We start from the raw sequence: 21,913 nt of genomic DNA, 5'->3' as shown, positions 1-21,913 counted from the left end.
AAAAGCTTGGGACAGAATCAGTCCTGTACAAATGCTGTTTCAATAGTTTACTTACAGTAATCAAGTAGTCCGCTTACAGTGGTCATTTTGGGTCCTTTTATACATGACAACATAAGGAAAAAAATAAAACTACACTAATTCTCTCTCTCTCTCTCTCTCTCTCTCTCTCTCTCTCTTCTTTAATTTTACTTTACTTTGATAAACCTACTTCGCCCTGCGGTAACCCGGTGGCGAATGAAAACGACGAAAGCCGGACGGACACGAAGTTATGTTACTATTTAAAGGAACCGCACGTTAAAGATCGTCGGCTTATTGTGATCAGTCTCAACCAGACATTTGTGATCAGTAAAAGTGGATTCCACTGTATTGTAGCGAGGCTCTGGAACCCCCCCCCCCCCCCCCCCAGAACTCTGAATAAGACGAAGCGGTTTCAGAAAACGGATGGATGGAAATATTGAAACGCAGAATCGAACGACATAAGCCATTATATTGATGGATGGATGGATGGATAGATATTTATATTTTACGTAGTACGTTTTTAAACGTCCTTAAGTCTTTTAATTAATTTATTGCGATGTTTTTAGGCTGTTACCAATGTTAATATTTTATATATATAATAATCACAGTGAATTATATGTGTGTGTGTGTATATATAGCCTATATATCTGTCTAATATAGGTGACGGTTATATGTCTAAAAAGCTCATACCTGTTTATAAATTACATTTTAACTACACAGTTATTCACAGAAGTAAATACAACCACATTTTTATATGGGATTTCCGACATTAAGCTTAAATGTAGGCCTATATGACTCACAAAATATTCGCAAACGTGGAACGATTGTGTCCTTTTCAATGTTTCCTTGTGTTCCCATTTAAATACTGCACTGACTTCCGGTGAAGACAAAGCGGCTCTGTTTTTAATGTAACTAGAGTTAATGAAACCTTGCAAGCAATGGAGACTTTAATAAGATAATTTCACTTGTTTATTTAAGCGAAAGTGGACTGACTAAAATGGCGATTTCAATGGAAACTCAGCTTCAAACCATATTCGAGGAGGTTGTGGTGTGTGCATTCTTTGTTTTATCTAGCAAATGGCTAACACTGGCTAACTTGCTAGCTTTTGGCTATAATAAAAAAGTTTTCACTACAGCTGTCAGTAAGTCGAGATCAAGTCCAATTTTTTAACGCTGCATTTGTGAAACTATTCATTAGTTATCGATCAGTTCATTTGCGTTCGCTTTGAATAGGTAGTTAACTCGTTTTTTTTACCAGCTTTGAAAAATCTCACTTTCCTTAATATAGTAATATTTTTATTTTGTCATCTGCTTGTTCTGTAGTCGAATGCTTATGTAGTCAAATCCTTTTTTCTTTTTATCTAGAAAACGGAGTTTATAGAAGAAGCTTTTACCGGGTAAGACTTTTTGCATGAATGTCTGGCAGTAGAACACACAATAATGGATGCGTTGTAGCTACGTACGTTTGTGAAATCATGATGAAGCAAATATGCTTGCCTCAAAATTAATGCTGAATAATCCCGCCACAGTATTAGTCGGTCGGCTTTATTTCACTGTCAGAACTCCGATGTTAACAGAAAAATTATGCCATGTAACACATTAGATCTGGCATCTTACTGATTTCTCCATCAGCATGTTTATGGATACCCCCGAGGATGAGCGAACTAAACTTGTCCGGTGTCTAAGTGCCTTTCGTCAGTACTGGAGCACTCTTCCTCAGGTGAGGCATTGAGATGCATTCTTTGATTCTTCATTTTTTTGAGGGTTTGGACAAAATCTGGGTTTACAAAGTGCACCCTCAAGTTGTGGTCAATCAGTCCAAAACTGTGGCTTGGTTGCAGGAATCATGCCCCCTTACTCGTTTTTGATGCATCTGGGGTTGCAGAATTTTGCGAATTTTCATGTTAATTTCCCTGGAAAGTTTCCAACTTGGAATAATTCCAAATTCCCCCAACTTAACTTCCCATGGAATAGAAGGTTTCTGGAAATTTTCCACCCCTCTGCAAACAAAGATTCACCCTTAGTGACTATGTTCTGGACTGGTAGTGATTTGATCCTTGCACATTCGTAATGTGTGATTTATCTTTTTCTGAAGAATCTCCATGCTATGTCATTCTCCTCAGTGCATTCATTTAGGCAAATAGTCTGTTGGTGGATATGTGAACTGAGATGGGTAGTGTTTCCTGGCTTGTTCTTCATCGAATAAGACCTAGGCCTCTCTGTTAACTTGTACTAGATAAGTGGCTTGAACATGGAGTTACTTGGATGCCCGTTATATAAACTGTATTGTGGCTGCTTTTCAGGATTCTCATGATCAGTGTGTACAGTGGATTGTGCGGTTTATCCATGGTCAGCACAGTCCCAAGCGAATCTCCTTTCTGTACGACTGCCTGGCGATGGCTGTGGAAACCAACCTTTTACCCCCTAAGTATTCATTCTGTTTTTTTCCAGTTTGTACCATAGAACTGGTTTTTATAAAGCATTATCAGTTGTACTGTTTTCTTGCGACTTCCTCATTTGTCCTGCAGTTAAAAAATTAGGGACCCAAGCTATTTGACATTAGAGTAAAGTAATATAATTCTCAGAGCAAATATTGGCTGCCAGGTGACAAGCTAGCCAGTGGGTTCTATGTGTAACAGCAGTCTCTTGTCCCTAGGATGGTATGTGAAGCTTTGATTAACTCAGACAGCATGGAGTGGGAACGAACTCAACTGTGGGCTCTGACTTTCCAGCTCATCCGCAAGATTATCGGAGGGGTGGATTATAAGGTAACGTACAGGAAGAATGTAGCAGTCGACCACACCCCCCCTCCCCATTTGAGCCCCTCAGAGTCTGTGCACATCACTGGTAATGTGCAAATCCTCAGGTTCCCATGTTTTCTGCCTGGTCATCTGTTAACTCACCGGAGCTTTAAACTACATTATGTTCTTTGGGTTGTATGTGCCATAGAGTACGTGTTCCCAAAAAAAAAAATTAAAACGATTAAACTTATGAAATCATCCTATTTACGAGTCTGAAATTTTTGTACTACCCACACATCAAAAGGTTTAAATGAGAATAAGTTCCTCCAAGATTATTACAGTTATTATATCTATACGTGTCAGAATTTCATCCCAAGGGCCGACCCAATTACTGCCTCTAGTGAAATCCTTTGTGAGATGGATGCGCTCAAACATATGTATTAATATTATGTATTAAGGTTTCTTTTATACCTGGCACAATGATTTATTTAGTTGGCTTGACCTGTGGGAATTGCAGTGTCTTATTGAGAAAGGTTAGTGTGCTTTAAATCCGAGAGGTGACGGTTAAGAGGGCACCCCGTGAAGTCAGTCATGAGATCTGAATTGCTTTCATTCAGGGAGTTCGAGATCTTCTGAAGGTCGTCCTGGAAAAGATCCAGACCATTCCCAACACTGTGAGCTCCGCAGTGGTCCAGCAGCTTCTGGCCGCACGAGAGGTAACACTGTATTATGTGAACAGACCCACACTGGCCTTGCGTGCCATAGTTTTGAAGCATTTGTGAAAAGTCTGTGTCCTCTCTAAAGGTGGTGGAGTACATCCTGGACAGGAAAGCCTGTCTTTTGCCAGCCTATTTCGCCGTAACAGAAATCCGAAAACTGTATCCTGAGGGAAAGTTGCCACATTGGGTAAGCTACTGTTCATGAAGTGGAAGACTTGACTTTTTTATTGTACTCATTATTTATCAATTAGGGGGCTTCAGTGATTCTTGAGACATTAAAGGATTTTTACTAACTTGATTGAGACATCGAAATAATGGCATATTTATGTCGTCATCTATTCTTTTAATTTTACAATGATCTCTGGTTTCCCCCTTTGTAGCTGTTAGGCAGTCTGATATCTGACTTTGTGGACAGTTTCAGACCTACTTCAAGAATAAACTCCATTTGCGGTAAGACTACTGTAGATTGAAGATTTAAGATCTTTATTGGCCGTCTGCAACAGCTGCAGTGAAATACTTGCTCGTATACCTACAGTCGGTTCCAAAGAAAATAAAGACAGTGCAAGAAATAATCCAAAGCAGTGTAAGAGCTAGATAATATGCTTAGTGGTGCAGTGCAGTGAGTGTGCTGCAGTGTGCGGGAGCCGTGGATGGTAACTGTCACGGGTAACGTAGTTGTTGGAAATGCGCATGGCTCAGGGAAGAAGCTGTACCTCGTAAGTTCGCGCTTGCTGCTTGAAGCCGCGCGTTTTCCCATTTCCAGGGCGGTGCAGCCTCCTCCCCGTGGTCAACAATTCAGGGGCCATCTGTAACTCCTGGAAGCTGGACCCCACCACGCTGCGCTTCCCCCTGCGAGGGATGCTGCCCTACGACAAGGTTGCCCGCGTTCCTCCTGCTCTCTGAACCGAAGACGGGAATCCGCTGGCTTGTCGGCGTGGTTCGTCAAGCCTGTCTTTATCCCCTCTCCCGACAGGACTTGTTTGAGCCGCAGACAGGGCTACTGAGATACGTGTTGGAGCAGCCGTACTCCCGTGACATGGTCTGCAACATGTTAGGGCTCAACAAGCAGGTACTGTAGCGACCGTCTCATTTGGTGCCCCCCCCCCCCCAACCCTGCTCCCCCCTCCCTTCCTCAGACCGGCCTGTCCTTCGCTCCCCTGCCCCCTCTTTCCACCTGCAGAGACTGACCAACTACTGTAATCGTTGGTCAGTGGGACATGCAGTCGAGAGAATGCCATTGAAAAGACCTCCTGTCACGAGGCTGCCTCTCCAGCGCATCTCGATAGCCTCGGACCTTAAAGAGAATGATTAACGTTGCTTTGTGACCATATAGCCAGCATACTCCCGGCATACTCCCGGCATACTCCCTTGAGCGTGCACTCATACGGGAACAGATCTCGCCATTTATCAGCTGATTCCAGAATATTCCAGCTCCGTCTCCATAGCTGGTTGCGTCTGTAGCACCCGACTGCTGTGTTCCAGCTGGACACATGCTAATGCTTTGAGTATAGCAGTATAGCTGCGATCCTACTCCCAATACCTTGTCTGACGGGGAGTATACCGGCCTAGCCAATCACAGTTGTGTGTGGGAGGAGCTTGGCTTGACGGACTGACGGGGGAACTGGTGCTGCCCTCCTAGTCACTGTTTTTGTCTTTTCTTTTTTCTTCCTTTATTTTTGTTCTGTCCTGTCATGCCCTGCCCTTCCTCCAATGCTCTAGACCTTGAACATTGCTCAGGTATGTTCTCAACCTTCCTGTTGTATTGTGACTAACCAGATATTGGCCGCTTCGTAGCCACACTGATTCTATCTAGACCACAATTCTCTGGGGCTTGAAATTACCGCGCGCCCGACGGCGCTGGAGTGGCGTGGCGTGCCACTGAAGCTTGCGTCTCTCTCTGCCGTGGGCTTGCTACCCCACACTCTCCCGAGTTTTATCCCAAAAGAGACACAATACTAAACTGAGCCTTAAGCTTTTTTTAGGCACCTGCAGGAAGTGACAACGGGGGCAGTCTTGAGCGTGCAGGAAGTGACAGAACTGCAATCACCGTGTGAACCGAGAAAGCCACTTCCGATTAAGCCGTTTGGAGCACAAAGTAATCACCTACAGGCAGATGTGGAAGCAGGGCTAGTTTATTTTGTATTGGTTGTTTACTTTCCTGTATCTTTGCCCCCTTTATTTGCCTTTGTTAATCCTCGCGATAAAACTTTATTGCTAGAGTTAGCACTGGTCAGCTGGCAGGTAGACACTTGCATCGTGCTAGTTATGGTAAGCGCAGGAGCGCCGTGCTAGTTATGGTAATCGCAGGAGCGCCGTGCTAGTTATGGTAATCGCAGGAGCGCCGTGCTAGTTATGGTAAGCGCAGGAGCGCCGTGCTAGTTATGGTAAGCTCAGGAGCGCCGTGCTAGTTATGGTAAGCGCAGGAGCGCCGTGCTAGTTATGGTAAGCGCAGGAGCGCCGTGCTAGTTATGGTAAGCGCAGGAGCATCATGCTAGTGTAAGCGCAGGAGCGCCGTGCTAGTTATGGTAAGCGCAGGAGCACCGTGCTAGTTATGGTAAGCGCAGGAGAGCCGTGCTAGTTATGGTAAGCGCAGGAGCGCCGTGCTAGTTATGGTAAGCGCAGGAGCGCCGTGCTAGTTATGGTAAGCGCAGGAGCGCCGTGCTAGTTATGGTAAGCGCAGGAGAGCCGTGCTAGTTATGGTAAGTGCAGGAGCGCCGTGCTAGTTATGGTAAGCGCAGGAGAGCCGTGCTAGTTATGGTAAGCGCAGGAGCGCCGTGCTGGTTGTGGAAAGCGCAGGATTCCTTGGTGTCATTCTTTTCTGAGATTGTGAAGCCAGTGTGATCAGAATTTAATAAACAATGTTGTTCAGGGTAGCAGAAGAAATATTATTGGTGTTGGATTCCCAGCAGTCAGGTGTTTTCCTGAAGCTTGTTCTTCACAATGTAGACACACTCAGTTTCTTTGATTACATTGGTTATGGGCGGATTGTTTCAAAGAGGAAGTATAACTTTGGAGGGAAGTAGGTCCTTCAGATCTTACGGTGACTTTCCGAATGCCGCAGCGGGCCGCGTGCCCATCCGCTCGCCTTGCCGGCACGAAGGCCGCCTTCCCTGTATGTGAGCATATCTGAGATGTTGCTAATTTCAAGCCCTGATCTGCTGCATGCCTGCCCATAGAGTGTACCCTGTGTGTATCGCTTCGGCGCAGTGTGTGTACCCTCAGTGGTGGTGGTGGGGGGGGGGTCGTGCTCAGCTGTGGTTTCGTCCTTGTGATTGTCCCCCCCCCCCACACCACCAGGTGCCCTTTGTTCTCCTCCTTTTGTACTGTGTCTCTCAGATCGGTGTGACTGCAGTCTCCCATCTTTAACCCCCCCCATTTGTTTCAGTAGGGGCCCGTTAAGGGCAGCTGCGTTTGCGCTTCACCACCGAGGTCACGTTCCCCCCCTTCCCCTCCCCGCCCCCCCCCCCCCCAACAGGCGTGGATTTTATTGATTTTTTTTAAGGATTACTGTAATCAAAATAACCGTATTCTGTTTTAGTGACTGCTGTGTGCATCTTGACCCCGTAAAAATTATTCTGCTAAAATTTATTCAGACGCCTAGGGTCTAACTTCTCTCCCTGCTGGGTTTTAGTTCTGGGTCATAGTTGAGAATCTGAAGGGGGGAGGGGGCAGTTGCCTTTAAATCATGAACGCATCCAGCAGACACGCCCCCAGAGGACGCGCACACCGCGGGTGCCTTTGAGTCTCCTGCCGGTCTGCCATCTTTGCTCTTAGCGATTTCTGCTGAAACAAGTGACCTCACCAGCATGTCCTCTCACAGTGGGAAGCTGCAATATGTCAGAACGGCTCAGGGCAGGGGTGGGGGGCGGTTTTGGATTGGTCCGCATGGCTCCCTTTGTGTAGTGGGGTAACCACCCGGTCTCAGCGTTGGCTATTGACTTCTCTTCGAACCACGAGAGGCCATCGCCTTCTCACAGCTGTTAGCGTAGCGCCCAGTTCACTCTGCATATGCTAACAGACGGCTCGGGCCTGATTTCTCCTAACGATGAATTCATTCATTGTGAAACTCCCTGGAGCCTGTTTAAGCCTGAGCTTTGAAGGGACAACAAGCAGAGATACCAAATCTGAGCATTATGGTCTTCGTTCTGTAGGTTGATTCTAGTAGCTGGTGATGATTAGGGGTCACGCCGCCCTCAGCCCTGAAATCCTCGGCCAGCCCGGAGATATAATGCAGCTTTCCTGGGATCAGGGCTTTGTAGGCATCACAATCTTCATATCATGGCCTTCTGTGACTGTCCTCTCTGTGTGGGTCACTGTGAATGCACACCCGGGAGATTTCTGTCTGCCGCATGACTGAGTGGCCTCCGGCCACTAGGTGGGGTAGTGGTGAGGCTGTTGGAGTTGCCGTGGGGAGGCGGGGGAGGGTCCCTGAAGTAGTGATGTCAGGCCGCTTATCCTCGGTAGATGGCGTGGTTTTTTTGCTTGGGCGGGGGCATGGTGGTTGTTTTGGGGCCGTCCGTGTGACTGTCGCGGCCTCCCTTGCCCCCAGCACAAGCAGCGCTGCCCGGTTCTGGAGGACCAGCTGGTGGACCTGGTGGTGTACGCCATGGAGCGCTCGGAGACGGAGGAGCAGTTCGACGACGGCGGCACCAGCCAGCTGCTGTGGCAGCACCTGTCCAGCCAGCTCATCTTCTTCGTGCTCTTCCAGTTCGCCAGCTTCCCGCACATGGTGCTCTCGCTGCACCAGAAGGTGAGCCCCGCCCACCGCCATCCCCCGTCTCCACACACGTTCATGCAACCCACCTTAGAGATGAGGTTCTGACACGCTTTCCTTACCCGACCCCCCACCGAAGCTGGCTGGCCGCGGCCTCATCAAAGGCAGAGATCACCTGATGTGGGTCCTTCTGCAGTTCATCTCCGGAAGCATCCAGAAGAATGCCCTGGCTGACTTCCTTCCGGTCATGAAGCTGTTCGACCTGCTGTACCCCGAGAAAGAGGTAAGGGCGGACGTGGCAGAGGGTCCAGATGGTGGCACTGTGGGTTAGGAGGATCCGCTGACTCACTGGGAAGTGGCCAGCACCTTCTGGGTTTTATTAATGTTGTACACGGAGGGGGTGCTTTCAGCACGCTGGGAGGCCAGCAGAGGGCGCTGCATGCACCTCAGCACCGTGTGTCCTGGCTGAAAGTCAGTGCTGTTCAAAAAAAACAGTCTTGGCTCTCAGCTTGATGCCCAAAACTGAAATTCTACTGAAAATATATCTCTAGGGCTCCATTATCTCCCTCTGATTATCTGCCCGTCCTCGACTCCCGTGCGCATTCATTTTCGGCCCCGTTGAATGACCTTCTCTTCAGGGTTAATCACATATGGCTGTGTGCTGAGCGGCGAGATCACTGCCCGGGACGGCCAGGGCTGTGAAATATGAGTCCAGGGTTTTACAGCCATGTCACCCCTTCTCACCTATTAGCAGCAGTACTATAGATACTGCTGTTAATCTCACTTCTAACATTTCCGTTTCTGTATGCGAGATATCACTCTAAAGAAACCCATCCGTCTTCCAACAGCGATAAAGTATAAAATAAAAAAATGCAGTACGTTATATTTAAGATAAGTCCCATCCTCATAAAGACCAAATTTACAACTGAGTATGTATTTTATGGGCTGTAGTATGAAATGCCGCAGTGAAATAAAACGGAATCGCATTGATAGCGTGTAATGGAAGCTAATCACTTACAGGAGGCTGCACTGAGACCACGAGCTGCTCTGCGTGGTTAGAAAACCGGCAGCAATATAATTTCCCTGGAGTCCTGCCTGTAATTCGCCATTAGGGAGATTCTGTGTGTTTTTTTTTTTATAAATGACTCAAAGCTACACGGTCGTGATTCCTCCATCGCCTAAAGACAAGCCTCACGCTGGATGATGTTCTTGCGTGGTTTTTTCGACGGTTGAACAAACTGCCCAACTACATCCATTCTCCCTAGTCCCTCACAGCCCTCAGGAGATCTATCTCTTCCTGGAACACCTGGACATCCTTCATCCTTCTGCAGATCTTCCCCCGCTCTGTCTTGGCTGTTCCATCGATATGGCGTTACGTGGGCACTGCTTGAAGCTCTGTTGTGTTTTTCTCTAGTATATCGGCTTTGTTTTGAAAAGCTTTTCTGATTGTGGGTTTCACTGTGTTTTCTATAGCTCTTGTTCCCATAACAATGCCGTACTTAATGTTAGTCACTCATTGGATACTTAACCTAACAGCACATGTACCAAAGCTGGTTCCTTGACAGCTATATGCTTGTAATTATCTGCATCAACTTCACCTTGCTTTGGGCCTAAGCTTCTGTCAAATGAATCGAGCTGAACGTCCTTCCTGCAGTGCATCCCAGTGCCCGATATCAACAAGCCCCAGTCCACCCACGCCTTCGCCATGACCTGCATCTGGATTCACCTCAACAAGAAGGCACAAAATGACAACTCCAAGCTGCAGATCCCTATACCGCATTCTCTGAAGCTTCACCACGAGTAAGGCGCATGCCGGGGGAACTTGGGGTTCTGGGGGTGTCCGGGTCAGTGTGAAGTGGGGGCCTCATTTGATGCTGAATCAGAGCTTTAATTCTGGCTCCAGTTAAGAAGAAATACTTAGATTAAAATTAAGACTGATTTTATTGATTTTGGAGGGAGATTCTAGTGCATTCAGCTGCAAGAACATGTGCCCAGACAAACAATCATATTGTGCTGAACAGACAAATAGTACGAATGATGACTGAGCTCCTTAGCTGTCAAGCTTGGGATTGTGAAAAGTGCAGGTCAGCGATGGGTATTGTGTGCTTTAAAAAAGCATCCTGCTTAATTTCACTGTGATATCCACAGCGATATGAATGCTAGAGGTCTTCCTGACATGCACGTCTGTCGCATGCACGTCTGTCGCATGCGACGCCCTTCCTGCCTTCCCTGCTCAGGTTCCTGCAGCAGAGCCTGCGCAGCAAGAGCCTCCAGATGACGGACTACAAGATCGCGCTGCTCTGTAACGCCTACTCCACCAACTCGGAGTACTTCACGCTGCCCATGGGCGTGCTGGTGGAGACCATCTACGGCAACGGCAGCATGCGCATCACACTGCCGGGCACCAACTGCATGGCGTCGGGCTCCGTCACGCCCCTGCCCATGAACCTGCTGGACTCCCTCACCGTGCACGCCAAGATGAGGTGCGACCCCACACCCTACCATGCTGGAAGGGGGGCTCCGACGCTTTTAGAGACTCGATTTGATCGCTGTTCCGTAACGGTTATCGGTGATTTGCCGCCCTGCCAACTCTGGACTGGATTCGGTGCCGTAGGTGTGGCCGTTGTCCGTCGGCGGAGTGTCACTCACTCCGCCATGCTGGTGGCCGTGTGTCTCACCGACAGACGAGCCGCTGGCCATCCCACGCGTTCTGTTCCGCTGCGGCGTCCTCGTTAAAAGTTCTCGTTATGTCGCCTCTGCGGATAGGAATATGCTCGGGCCAGGATGTAGGAACCCGAACAGCGGTGGGGTGCTGGGGGGGGGGGTCCTCAATCGGCTTGGTTAAACAACACGTATCCCTGACCTCTGACCTCCGAGCAAAGGGGACGGCCACTCAACTCCCGTGTTTTTCTGCGATGTCGCAGCCTGATCCACAGCATAGCCACACGTGTGATCAAGCTGGCACACGCCAAGTCCAGCATCGCCCTGGCCCCGGCCCTGGTGGAGACCTACAGCCGCCTGCTGGTCTACATGGAGATCGAGTCCCTGGGAATCAAAGGCTTCATCAGTAAGTCCCAGATGTTTTGGGGGCGTTCCACAAGGAACGCTTGTCTTATAACGTCTGTCAGGCAGGTCGTTAGATTAGCTGAGTGTTTAAGTCCCCGCTTGTGAGTCCAGCTGCCTCTATGTTGAGGGGGGATCCTTCGGTTGATATGCTCCATTGCGCCTCCACCAGGCCAGCTCCTGCCTAACGTCTTCAAGTCGCACGCCTGGGGCATCCTGCACACCCTGCTGGAGATGTTCAGCTACCGCATGCACCACATCCAGCCCCACTACCGCGTCCAGCTGCTCAGCCATCTGCACTCGCTGGCCGCAGTGCCGCAGACCAACCAGAACCAGCTGCACCTGTGGTCAGTGCCAGCGGGGGGGGGGTATCGGGGCTCGGCCCGCCTCTTGGACGAGCATGAGTCCTCGCTGTCCTGATTTAAGGATGTGACCCGCAAATGATTTAATCAAGCCAGAGTGTAATTACTACATCGCAGCGTTTATGTCACACTGAGTGTGAACCCCGAATCACCTTGGCACACCGCTGTCTTGCCCAGTGATGCGTGTTCATGGCGTGAATCTCATTCAGTGATCCTGTTTCATGTATCCAGGGAGAGACTTCTTTTGTATCCTGCATTAAGGATTAGTTTAGGATTGAGAAAGAAAGCTTACAATGTAAAGGCGAGAGCTTGAGCCCCTTAGTGTAGAGCAATGTTTTCTAACCCAGACCTCAGGGAAACCCCAGACAGTCCACATTTTTGCTCCCTCCCAGCTCCCAACACACCCATACAGAGGATTTGGTGTTTGTGATTGGCTGGGAGCTGGGAGGGAGCAAAAATGTGGACTGTCTGGGGGTCCCTGTGGACTGAATGGGGAGACACTGGTGTAGAGGAGCACCTAAATGTGGCGCTGAGTTAACGTCTGTGTCTGTGGCGCCCCCCCCCCCCCCCCCCACAGTGTGGAAAGCACGGCCCTCCGGTTGATCACAGCGCTTGGGAGCTCAGAAGTCCAGCCACAGTTCACACGCTTCCTCAGCGACCCTAAGACCGTCCTGTCGGCGGAGTCGGAGGAGCTGAACCGCGCCCTCATCCTCACACTGGCCCGGGCCACACACGTGACAGGTCAGCGCGGGCCAGCCCGCATCGTGCCCCATGTGCACCGAACGTGTCGGCGGTTCATCCAGGTTCACATGGATATGCGCTTGGTCTGCAACGCACTTAAATAGCGAGTAACATGAAAAGTAACACCGGCGTATGTAACAGCTCAGTCTGTAGGCTGAAATATTACCTAACCATCTATAAATGAGTCATATAACAATATGTTAGCTTCAGTGTAGCTGCAGAAGTGATATTGTGGTCTGTCTACGATTTGCATAAGAGGGCAACTGGAAGCCAACGCTTTATGGTCTGGGTCTTTATGGTCTGGGTCTTTAGAGTCTTGTGAGGATGCTAACGGTCCCTGTCCGACCTGCTTTCCCACCGCACTCCCACAGACTTCTTCACGGGCTCCGACTCCATACAGGGCACCTGGTGTAAGGACATCCTGCAGACCATCATGAGCTTCACCCCCCACAACTGGGCGTCGCACACGCTGAGCTGCTTCCCTGCCCCACTGCAGGTACCGGGGGTGGAGAGACCACAGGATAGTGGCAGAAACGTGTAGGAGGCTCCTGTCATAAGCCAGAATCGTTCAGCAGCCAAAGCTGCCCTGAGCTCCCAGGCTAGCGCTGAAAGCAGTATGCGGCCGTACATATTTTACGGGCAGTAAGAGGTGATGTAAGGCACCTCGTAGATTCTCTGATTTATTCACACGACGCTGAAAGCAGGATGAGAATCGAGCTCTCTCCCTCTCGTCCGTAGGCGTTCTTCAAGCAGAACAACGTGCCTCAGGAGAGCCGCTTCAACCTGAAGAAGAACGTCGAGGAGGAGTACCGGAAGTGGAAGTCCATGACTAACGAGAATGACATCATCACACACTTCTCCATGCAGGGCTCCCCACCTCTCTTCCTGTGTCTCCTGTGGAAGATGCTTCTGGAAACAGACCACATCAACCAGATTGGTTTCAGGTACCCCATGAGCAGCTCTCGGGCCCGGCGAGCTTTATGGCACTTATCAGAGGGTGTGGCTATTTTCTAACCTGCTGATGAGCTGCACTGAATATGGCTCATGTGTTTAGTCGACGCTTTATTGGCCTTTTATGGCTTTTGTAGCTGAAACGTTATCCTTAACCTACGATTGTTCGGTATTTTGTCCTAGTAGTCAAGCAGATTGACATCTTGTATAATTCAAGTCAATCAGTCAGTGTCTAGTCCTGTTATTGTAGAATGACAACCTCAGCTCTGTGTGTCAAGTGAAGAACATGTATCTTTCACTTGGCAGCCAGTAATGGGGATGGTATTCTGAAGGCTTGAATGAGGGCATTTGGCCTGACCTTCACTGGGAGTCCAAAAGTACACAGAGCACCGTTCTTGTTAGTGAGGTCACCCTAACCCAGGGCTTTTATAAATCTGGTTCCTCCTCCCGCGTGTGCCGTTTGTTACTCTAATCGCCAGTTCACACGGACGGCCCCAAGGTGTCCAGGGGCCTCCCCAGAGCAGTAAATCGCTGTCGCTTTAAGGTCACATTTCTGGGACCATTTCCTGGCCCGTGTTTTGCTGTTGCTCCCATGACGATCTACCCTGACGTGTCACCCGTGGCTGCTTTTGTGACAGTTGTAGTCCTGTATCCGGCATCAGAAATATATCAAAGTTGTAACAAAGTTTACTTCAGGGCTGACGGCAAGTTTGCTGTGTAGATGTTGAAAGACGTGTGTCTGCGTGATGGAGCTGTTCCCCTCTGTGTTTTTGGCAAATCTGGGCCAGCAAGCCCGCACAACTGGCCCTCGAAAGATGGATCTTCACCCAGAGCAGCCCTGCTTCAAGCAAGGATTTTGGCAGGCTGTGATTTTGTCCCATTTTTTCACCAGATCTCCGGGTCACGCTTTGGAGCTCAGTTCCTGTTGATGTAAGTCCCAGGGGAAGACTTCCTGTGAAAGTCATTAAGTGCCCGGATAAGTCGCACCCCCCCAAAGAAAGTATGTTAGGGAAAAGAAAACAGCCCCCCAGTCACTCTTAATGCATCTCCCTCCCCTGAAGAATGATGGCTTTTCAGTCATGAATGTTATGCAAAGATTCCTGGATCGTTGTACTTGGAGATACACAAAGCGTGCGTGACTTCACGGCAGTGGTGAAAGCTTTTTTTTTCCCTTTAAATTCCAGGGAGGGGTCAGGTGTCCCGACACAGCACCCCCTGTCTGTTGCACGAAACATTTAAAAAGGCTGCTTTCCAAGCTGTCGCGGGCGATTATTAGAAACGGAACGTGTGATGTCAGAAGCTGTCGGCTCAGACTCGGATGGCACTGGGGTGATTAAGTGGGTTCCAGTGCTGGAACGCGCCACTGTCTGCTTCTGTGGCGGGGTGGGGGGTTAACCTATTTCGGGAGTGCTGCTCATTCCATCTCTGCGAGTGCGGGGGTGGCCGCCCTCCCTCCTTGTGAATGACGGGTTCGGGAGACCTGCTTGATTTCACTGTCGGTGTTCGGCATTGTGTGATGACATCACGCTAGGTCTCGACGTTCCAGCGTCTTTTGCCGATTCATGGGTGAGGGTAGCCGGCAGTCTCTGGCGCCCCTGGGTTTCATTCCCACACTGAGGGTTAACGGTAGCCATGCCCCCGTCCCAGGGTCCTGGAGCGGATTGGCGCCAGGGCACTGGTGGCCCACGTCCGGACCTTCGCCGACTTCCTGGTGTACGAGTTCTCCACGTCTGCCGGGGGCCAGCAACTAAACAAGTGCATCGAGATTCTCAATGACATGGTGTGGAAGTACAACATCGTCACGCTGGACCGCCTCATCCTCTGCCTGGTAAAGAGGAGCAGCCTTCCTCCTGTCTGAGGCTCACCCGTGCTGCCCGGGGGCCTGTCTCTGCCATTTTCCCCCTTGTCCCGCTTTTGTAAACTGATTTTATTCGTTTTACGAAACACTTTTTAACTGGGAATTACATTGAAGGGTATGGTAAGTCGTTGCTGAGGATTTGCTGTAACCCTGAGTCCCGTCCCGTCCCGTCTGAAGGCCATGAGGAGTCACGAGGGCAACGAAGCCCAGGTCTGCTACTTCATCATCCAGCTACTGCTCCTCAAGCCCAACGACTTCCGCAACCGCGTCAGCGACTTCGTCAAGGAGAACGCCCCAGAGCACTGGCTGCAGAGTGACTGGCACACCAAGCACATGTCCTACCACAAGGTCGGCATCTGCCCTCGACGCGCGCGGGCTCCCGAGGTGGCCGCGATACTTTCAGTGATGATTGATGTTGTCGAAGTGGCCGAACATTTAGTCCAGCTAGCTGGGGAGGGTCGCTGTATGAGATTGAATTTAATAATAACTCTTGCTCTGTGACTTCAGCCCTTTTGAAGATATCAACTGATTTCTCGGTTGTAACTTGTTATTGGTGTGAGGCTGTGAGCCGGGCGTGATCTCCCTGGGTGTGACCCACAGAAATACCCCGAGAAGCTGTACTTCGAGGGCCTGGCGGAGCAGGTTAACCCGCCGCTGCAGCTACAGTCACAGTATCTGCCGATCTACTTCGGCAACGTGTGCCTCCGCTTTCTGCCCGTCTTCGACATCGTCATCCACCGATTTCTGGAGCTGCTGCCCGTCTCCAAGTCCTTAGAGACGCTGCTGGACCACTTGGGCGGCCTCTACAAGTTCCACGGTGAGGGGCCCCCTGGGGTGAATGTGGCAGGAGGGGACGCTGAGCTGCTGCTTCTCGACGTGGTGTGGTGGAGCGTCAAGGCGCTAACGTTGTTTTTTTTTTCCCCGCTCTGGGGGTTCACGCTCCCTCATGGTGTGATGGACGTGCTCTGGCTCTCAGTTTAAAGGTCTCCCTACGGTCTAACACCCTTCTGGTTCGCAGACCGGCCCGTGACGTACTTGTACAACACGCTACACTACTATGAGCGACACCTGCGCGACCGCACCAGCCTCAAGCGCAAGCTGGTGCACGCCATCATGAGCTCGCTGAAGGACAACCGCACCCCAGGATGGTGCCTGAGCGAGACCTACCTCAAGTTCGGCATGAACGCACGCGAGGACAACGTCTGGATACCGGATGACACCTACTACTGCAAGTTGATCGGACGCCTGGTCGACAATATCCTCCCGATTTGATTCAGGCTAGGTCTGAGTCTTGTCAGCTAGTCTTGATGCGACCGGGTCTGTGAAGGGTGGCCCAATGTTGCGGCCAACACCCTGTAATCATCAAAATGTTACACAGCGACTCAAGCAATTTTATAACATTAATCTGTCGATCCGCTTACTCAGGACAGGGGTGTGGTCTATCTGGTAGTACAGGGCTACATTCATGCACGCAGACACTTCACACACTACCAGCCATTTAATGATGCCAGTTTGGCTAACTGGGACTAGTAGAAAATGGTATATTGTCAGATTTTAACAGCTACTTCCCCTGTGATGCATTTGATCTGTGTTAAGATGACTGTTGGCGTTTTGCGTAGTTGCGCTTTGCGGCGAAAACTCGGGCGATAAGCGCGTTCCTTCCTTGACTCCCCTTACCCATGGCGGGCAAATCTCCTGGGCCTTTTCCCAACTGCGACTGGAGGTTCAACGAGTTCCCAAACCCGGCGGCGCACGCCCTGCACGTGACCTGCGTGGAGCTCATGGCCCTGGCCGTCCCCGGGAAGGACGTGGGCAACGCGCTGCTCAGCGTGGTGTTGAAGAGGTAAGGGCAGGGCCTGTGGGGAGAGGGTGGGACTGATGGCTGAGGGGGCGGGGTCATGCTGGAAACGCATGTATTACAATCGAGCATTATTTAATGAGGGTGGAGCTTGTGAGGGAGCGGTGAGACCGCACTGAAAACATGGTTCATTACAATCAAGCATGCTTCACTAAGGGCAGGGCTTGTGAGGAGGGGAAGAGGCCACGCTGAAGTATTGATGCTTATTACAATCAAGCATGCTTCACTAAGGGCAGGGCTTGTGAGGAGGGGAAGAGGCCACGCTGAAGTATTGATGCTTATTACAATCAAGCATGCTTCACTAAGGGCAGGGCTTGTGAGGAGGGGAAGAGGCCACGCTAAAGTATTGTTGCTTATTACAATCAAGCATGCTTCACTAAGGGCAGGGCTTGTGAGGAGGGGAAGAGGCCACGCTGAAGTATTGATGCTTATTACAATCAAGCATGCTTCACTAAGGGCAGGGCTTATGAGGAGGGGAAGAGGCCACGCTGAAGTATTGCTCCTTATTACAATCAAGCATGCTTCACTAAGGGCAGGGCTTGTGAGGAGGGGAAGAGGCCACACTAAAGTATTGATGCTTATTACAATCAAGCATGCTTCACTAAGGGCAGGGCTTGTGAGGAGGGGAAGAGGCCACGCTGAAGTATTGATGCTTATTACAATCCAGCATGCTTCAATAAGGGTGGCTTTGTCGAAGCTTAGAGAAATAGCCAGCTGCTCAACCGAGGATTTCTGGAGGGTTGCTGTTAGTGCTGTCTCCGCGCTGTTTTTCACCCTCTTCAATTTTAATGTTGCAATGTGCAAACATAAATATTTGTTTGCACTCTGAAATGACTTTCTGGGAATCAGCGTGAGTGTTTCGGAGCTTGGTGCTTCATCGCTGTGATGCTTGTAGCCAGTATAATGCACTGCACTGATTGTTTCTGTATTGCTCACCCTGTGTTTGTGTGTGTGTGTGTGTGTGTGTGTGTGTGTGTCTGTCTGTGTGTCTGTCTGTGTGTTTACAGCCAGCCCCTCGTCCCCAGGGAGAACATCACCGCCTGGATGAATGCCATAGGCCTGGTGATCACGGCCCTGCCGGTAGGTCCCCTCCTACCAGCCGTGGTGGGTGTTGCGGGCCTGTAAAGCCATCCCTGCTGCTGATCCGCCATTCCCGCTGCTCGATCGCAGCACACCCGCAGCCCGTGGCATTCTGTTTTGGAGAATGAGCAGCTGGCACGGTCCTCAACTGCAAAAAAAACGCCCAAACGCTGGGAGCCTCTGCCACGTTGTGCCGCCTGTCGCGCCGCATTGCTGCGTACGGTTATTGCGTTCGATTCTCCGTCACCATGCCAACGGCTGACAGCCGCAGCCCCAGGTGGCCCTCCTGATCCTTCCCGGCGGATAAACACCTCTTGATCTGTTTGTTTTTGTTGTTTTTTCCTCCCTCACTCCCCCCCCCCCAGGAGCCATACTGGGTGGTCCTGCACGACCGCATCGTGAGTGTAGTGAGCAGCCCCTCCCTCACCTCGGAGACTGAGTGGGTGGGTTACCCCTTCCAGCTGTTCGACTTCACCGCCTGCCATCAGTCCTACTCGGAGATGTACTGCAGCTATGTTCTGGCCCTGGCCCACGCCGTGTGGCACCACTCCAGCATCGGCCAGCTCTCCCTCATCCCCAAGTGCGTAGCCCCGCCCGCCGACCTTCGCCATTGGACGCATTTCCAAACTAATCTGTGCTGATTGGCTTTCAGTCTTAATGCAGCCGTAAATTAGTGAAGTATGCGGTGAGTTGAATGAGCCTTGCTGGCAGTAAGACTTGCTGTTCCTCCGCTTTCCTGCAATACTGTGCAAAAGTGTTAGTTAAAGGAAGTGTTTAAAGCTATTAATCTGGGAGGTATGTCTATATTTGGTAAGGAAACAATGCAATTTAATGTTAGAATGTGTACAAATTTACAGTAACAGCTAAAAGTTACTGATATCTTGTTGGACGGATAGATGAACACCACTTCAGTTCCCAAACCTCTCCTCAGGGGCACCTCAGCCATTCCATGGATTTGTTGTTGAATTTCAAATTGATTAATTTAATTAGTTTAATAACTCAGTGAGGTATTGATTAGCCAAACACTCTGTGCTTGTGGTGAGTCAATAAATATATGGGTGTATTGGATGGTTGCTGCAAATCCTGGGGTGACTTAAGGAGAGGTTTTCAAATGGCTAAGCTGACACACTTTGACAAACAGAAAATGAGTTTTATACCAACATGAAAACCATTTTTAAACACTTTGTATGAGTGCCTAAGACTTTTGCAGTCGTTCTTTACAGATGTGAGTCTTTTGTCGTGGGATTAGCTTGAAGCCAGAGCAGGAAATCCTAAAATATGAAGGAATCAGTTTTCTCATCAGTCAGCCGTGCCAGATTCGCTCCCTGAACGCTCGGTCCCGGTTAAGCCCTTATTCTCCAGTGCAGCTTTCTGAGGCTGACGGGATAGAGAGCCGTGCAGCTCTCGATACAGCGTTGGTGTGTGACGGGAAGGGCCTGGGTTTATCGGGAACCAAGCTGTCCCGTGGTGCCTTTGTCCCGCTGTCTATCTCGGTTCCGCGTAGCACGCTGACTGCGCTTGGGTACGACATCCATCTACGCGTGCGTCAGCACCCTCGGGGGGGGGGGGGGCGATGAGGGATCCGGGAGTGACCTCCGACCCCTTGACCCAGGTTCCTGTCAGAGGTTCTGAAGCCCATCGTGAAGACCGAGTTCCAGCTGCTCTACGTGTACCACCTGGTGGGCCCCTTCCTGCAGCGCTTCCAGCAGGAGCGGACTCGCTGCATGCTCGAGGTACCGCTCCACACCCGCCGCATCTCCATGTCACATCGCAATTAAATGCCGCATGTACAATAATCATCAAGGCTTTAGGTGACAGCCAAAACATTTGTCCGGGATTGGCTTTTCGGTACCAAATGGACGTTTGCGTATGCCCACAATTTGGTAAGCAGATTAGTAGTATGCCTAAAATATTAAGGAGATGCATTTATGATGCCTAAAAATGAATCGGTATAAATTCAGCATTCCCTTATGTTTATTAAATCCGGTTAGCGGAGCACGCCATGTGCTACTGTTTTGTTATATCATGGAAGCGATAAGCACTGAAGTGGCGGTGAAGACAGGGACAGCTCAGCAGCCAAGAGCAGACATTGTGGATAAACTAGGTAAAAAGACGTCGTGGTGTGGCGGGAATTTTTGCAGTTTAAATTCTGACACCGAATTTTTGCAGATTACTAATTTTTTGGTGTCACGGTACACATCTCATGAATATTTTAGGCATGCTACTAATCTGCTTACCAAATCGTGGGCGTAAGTAAACATCCGTATAGTACTGAAAAGCCAGCGTCCGACTAAATGTTTCACCCATCATCTGAAGCCCTGGTGACGATGGTGCGTGCACCATATAATCACGACGTGATGCCGTGCAGCCCCAGTGAACGAGCTCGTTTTCACATGGCAAACCCAGCACCTGATTCCGTTTCGTGATCCTGTGGTTACTGGAGGGAATCTCAGAGTCTGGGACGGGATTAAGTAGCTCTGGGATAAATCTTTTGAGAAGCAGCAGATTTTCGGCCTATTAACCGTCTGATGGCAGCCCTTCCAGTCTGTTTCCTAGCAGGCCTGTCCCTCTAGGGCATTTTACATCCTGACCATGTGCACGATGTGTAATATCTGCCCTCCCGCGTTGTCTTTGGCCGATATCGCTTCTCCAGATCGGAGTGGCATTATACGAGATGCTTCAGGCCGTGGACCAGCTCAGCAATCATCTGGCCTATATGGACCCCATCTGTGACTTCCTCTACCACGTCAAGTACATGTTCACCGGAGACAGCGTCAAGGACCAGGTATGGGCCTGGCCTTCATGTGGGGGCTCTTTCCCGCTGCCCTCTCCCCCCGTGCCCCTCCCAGTTCCCCAGAAGGGCCCCTCACTTTCACCGGGCATGTGTCCCGTTGTCCTGTATTTTGCTCAGAATGCACAGCCGGTGTCTCATGTTGACCTTCAGGTGGAGAAGATCATCTGCACGCTGCGGCCTGCCATCAAGCTCCGACTCCGCTTCATCACACACAGCAGCAAGATGGAGCCAGCAGCCCCCAGTGCCCCCCCCGCCGGGGTGGCCTCCCCCACCGGGCAGCCCCCCCAGGGCCCTGTCAGTGTCCCGCTGTCCGTCGCTCAGTGATGCCCCTCTGTAGCCGGTCCTCGCCTGGCTCTGCTCTGACTGTACCTTGCCCTTGGTCCATGGGATGGTCTGTTTTGCCTGTCTGGAACCCTGTCGCCAGCTGCTCAGAACCCCTCGTCTCTGCCGCGGTTACCCAGCAGTTACCCCATGGCTCCTCAACATTCACCTATCACAACGTTTTCTCACTTGGTCCTCTTTGGTTGTTCTTTAGGAGCATCCACCAATCAGCTTGGAGTATGCTATATTTGCCCCCCGCCCCTTTTGGCCCTGAAATGTCTGGACTTGTTCTGTCTTCCTACGGATTGGTTGTTGTCCCCGTCGCCCGGTAACAGGGGATCATGTGCATAAACTGTGACTCTCCCCAAAAATGGAACGACAGATTTCTTATTTTTGTAAACTGCTTCCACCTTAAGCATCATTTCCGCGCGTCACCTCTGTAGAAAAGCGGGAAATAGTTCCGGGATCATTATGGAGAGGTGTGCTTGCTGCGTTCCGTTGGCCCTGCTCCCAAGGTGTGTATATAAGTGGCAGTGTCAGTCTTTCCTGGGCTCCTCCTCATCATGACAGCAGTAAATGGCGTGCCTTCACAAGGAGCTCTCTTCATGGAACATTTAAGTTATGTAGCTGTTTTTTAAAATGAGATATTCAGCGAAAACCATGTCTTTTGAAAATAAAATCTGGTTTATTGTA

The 21,913-nt window shown here is 50.2% G+C and overlaps 1 protein-coding gene across 2 annotated transcripts; it reads left to right on the top strand.

Annotated features, from left to right (window-relative positions):
- The first annotated feature begins 868 nt into the window (after positions 1-868).
- On the top strand, positions 869-21,913 carry med23 (mediator complex subunit 23). Of its 2 annotated transcripts, XM_023797185.2 has the most exons (30): positions 869-1,066; positions 1,384-1,415; positions 1,651-1,738; positions 2,322-2,446; positions 2,675-2,786; positions 3,377-3,475; positions 3,564-3,665; positions 3,859-3,928; positions 4,242-4,354; positions 4,452-4,547; positions 5,198-5,215; positions 8,028-8,228; positions 8,332-8,475; positions 9,847-9,992; positions 10,430-10,675; positions 11,117-11,259; positions 11,428-11,602; positions 12,195-12,358; positions 12,730-12,854; positions 13,097-13,302; positions 14,957-15,137; positions 15,345-15,515; positions 15,768-15,984; positions 16,186-16,422; positions 16,845-17,010; positions 18,033-18,105; positions 18,471-18,685; positions 19,718-19,838; positions 20,759-20,890; positions 21,050-21,913. In XM_023797185.2, exons 1-30 carry the CDS (start codon positions 1,016-1,018, stop codon positions 21,221-21,223), a joined length of 4,143 nt encoding a protein of 1,380 aa, XP_023652953.1. In that variant the 5' UTR covers positions 869-1,015; the 3' UTR covers positions 21,224-21,913. The 2 variants fall into 2 exon arrangements, with proteins under 2 accessions (XP_023652953.1, XP_023652954.1); XM_023797186.2 differs by lacking the exon at positions 5,198-5,215 and having other exon boundaries at positions 870-1,066.

Source organism: Paramormyrops kingsleyae, chromosome 19, assembly GCF_048594095.1.
Source record: "Paramormyrops kingsleyae isolate MSU_618 chromosome 19, PKINGS_0.4, whole genome shotgun sequence".
Taxonomy (NCBI): Eukaryota; Metazoa; Chordata; class Actinopteri; order Osteoglossiformes; family Mormyridae; genus Paramormyrops; species Paramormyrops kingsleyae.
This window is presented reverse-complemented; position numbering and strand designations above follow the sequence as displayed.

What these genes read in the sequence shown, in the direction of transcription:
- med23 (XM_023797185.2), top strand. Translation starts at nt 1,016, where the DNA reads ATGGCGATTTCAATGGAAACTCAGCTTCAAACCATATTCGAGGAGGTT. An exon ending in TCGGAGGGGTGGATTATAAG is followed by an intron (nt 2,787 to 3,376) that starts GTAACGTACAGG and finishes GCTTTCATTCAG; the next exon opens with GGAGTTCGAGATCTTCTGAA. An exon ending in CGGCCTCTACAAGTTCCACG is followed by an intron (nt 15,985 to 16,185) that starts GTGAGGGGCCCC and finishes TCTGGTTCGCAG; the next exon opens with ACCGGCCCGTGACGTACTTG.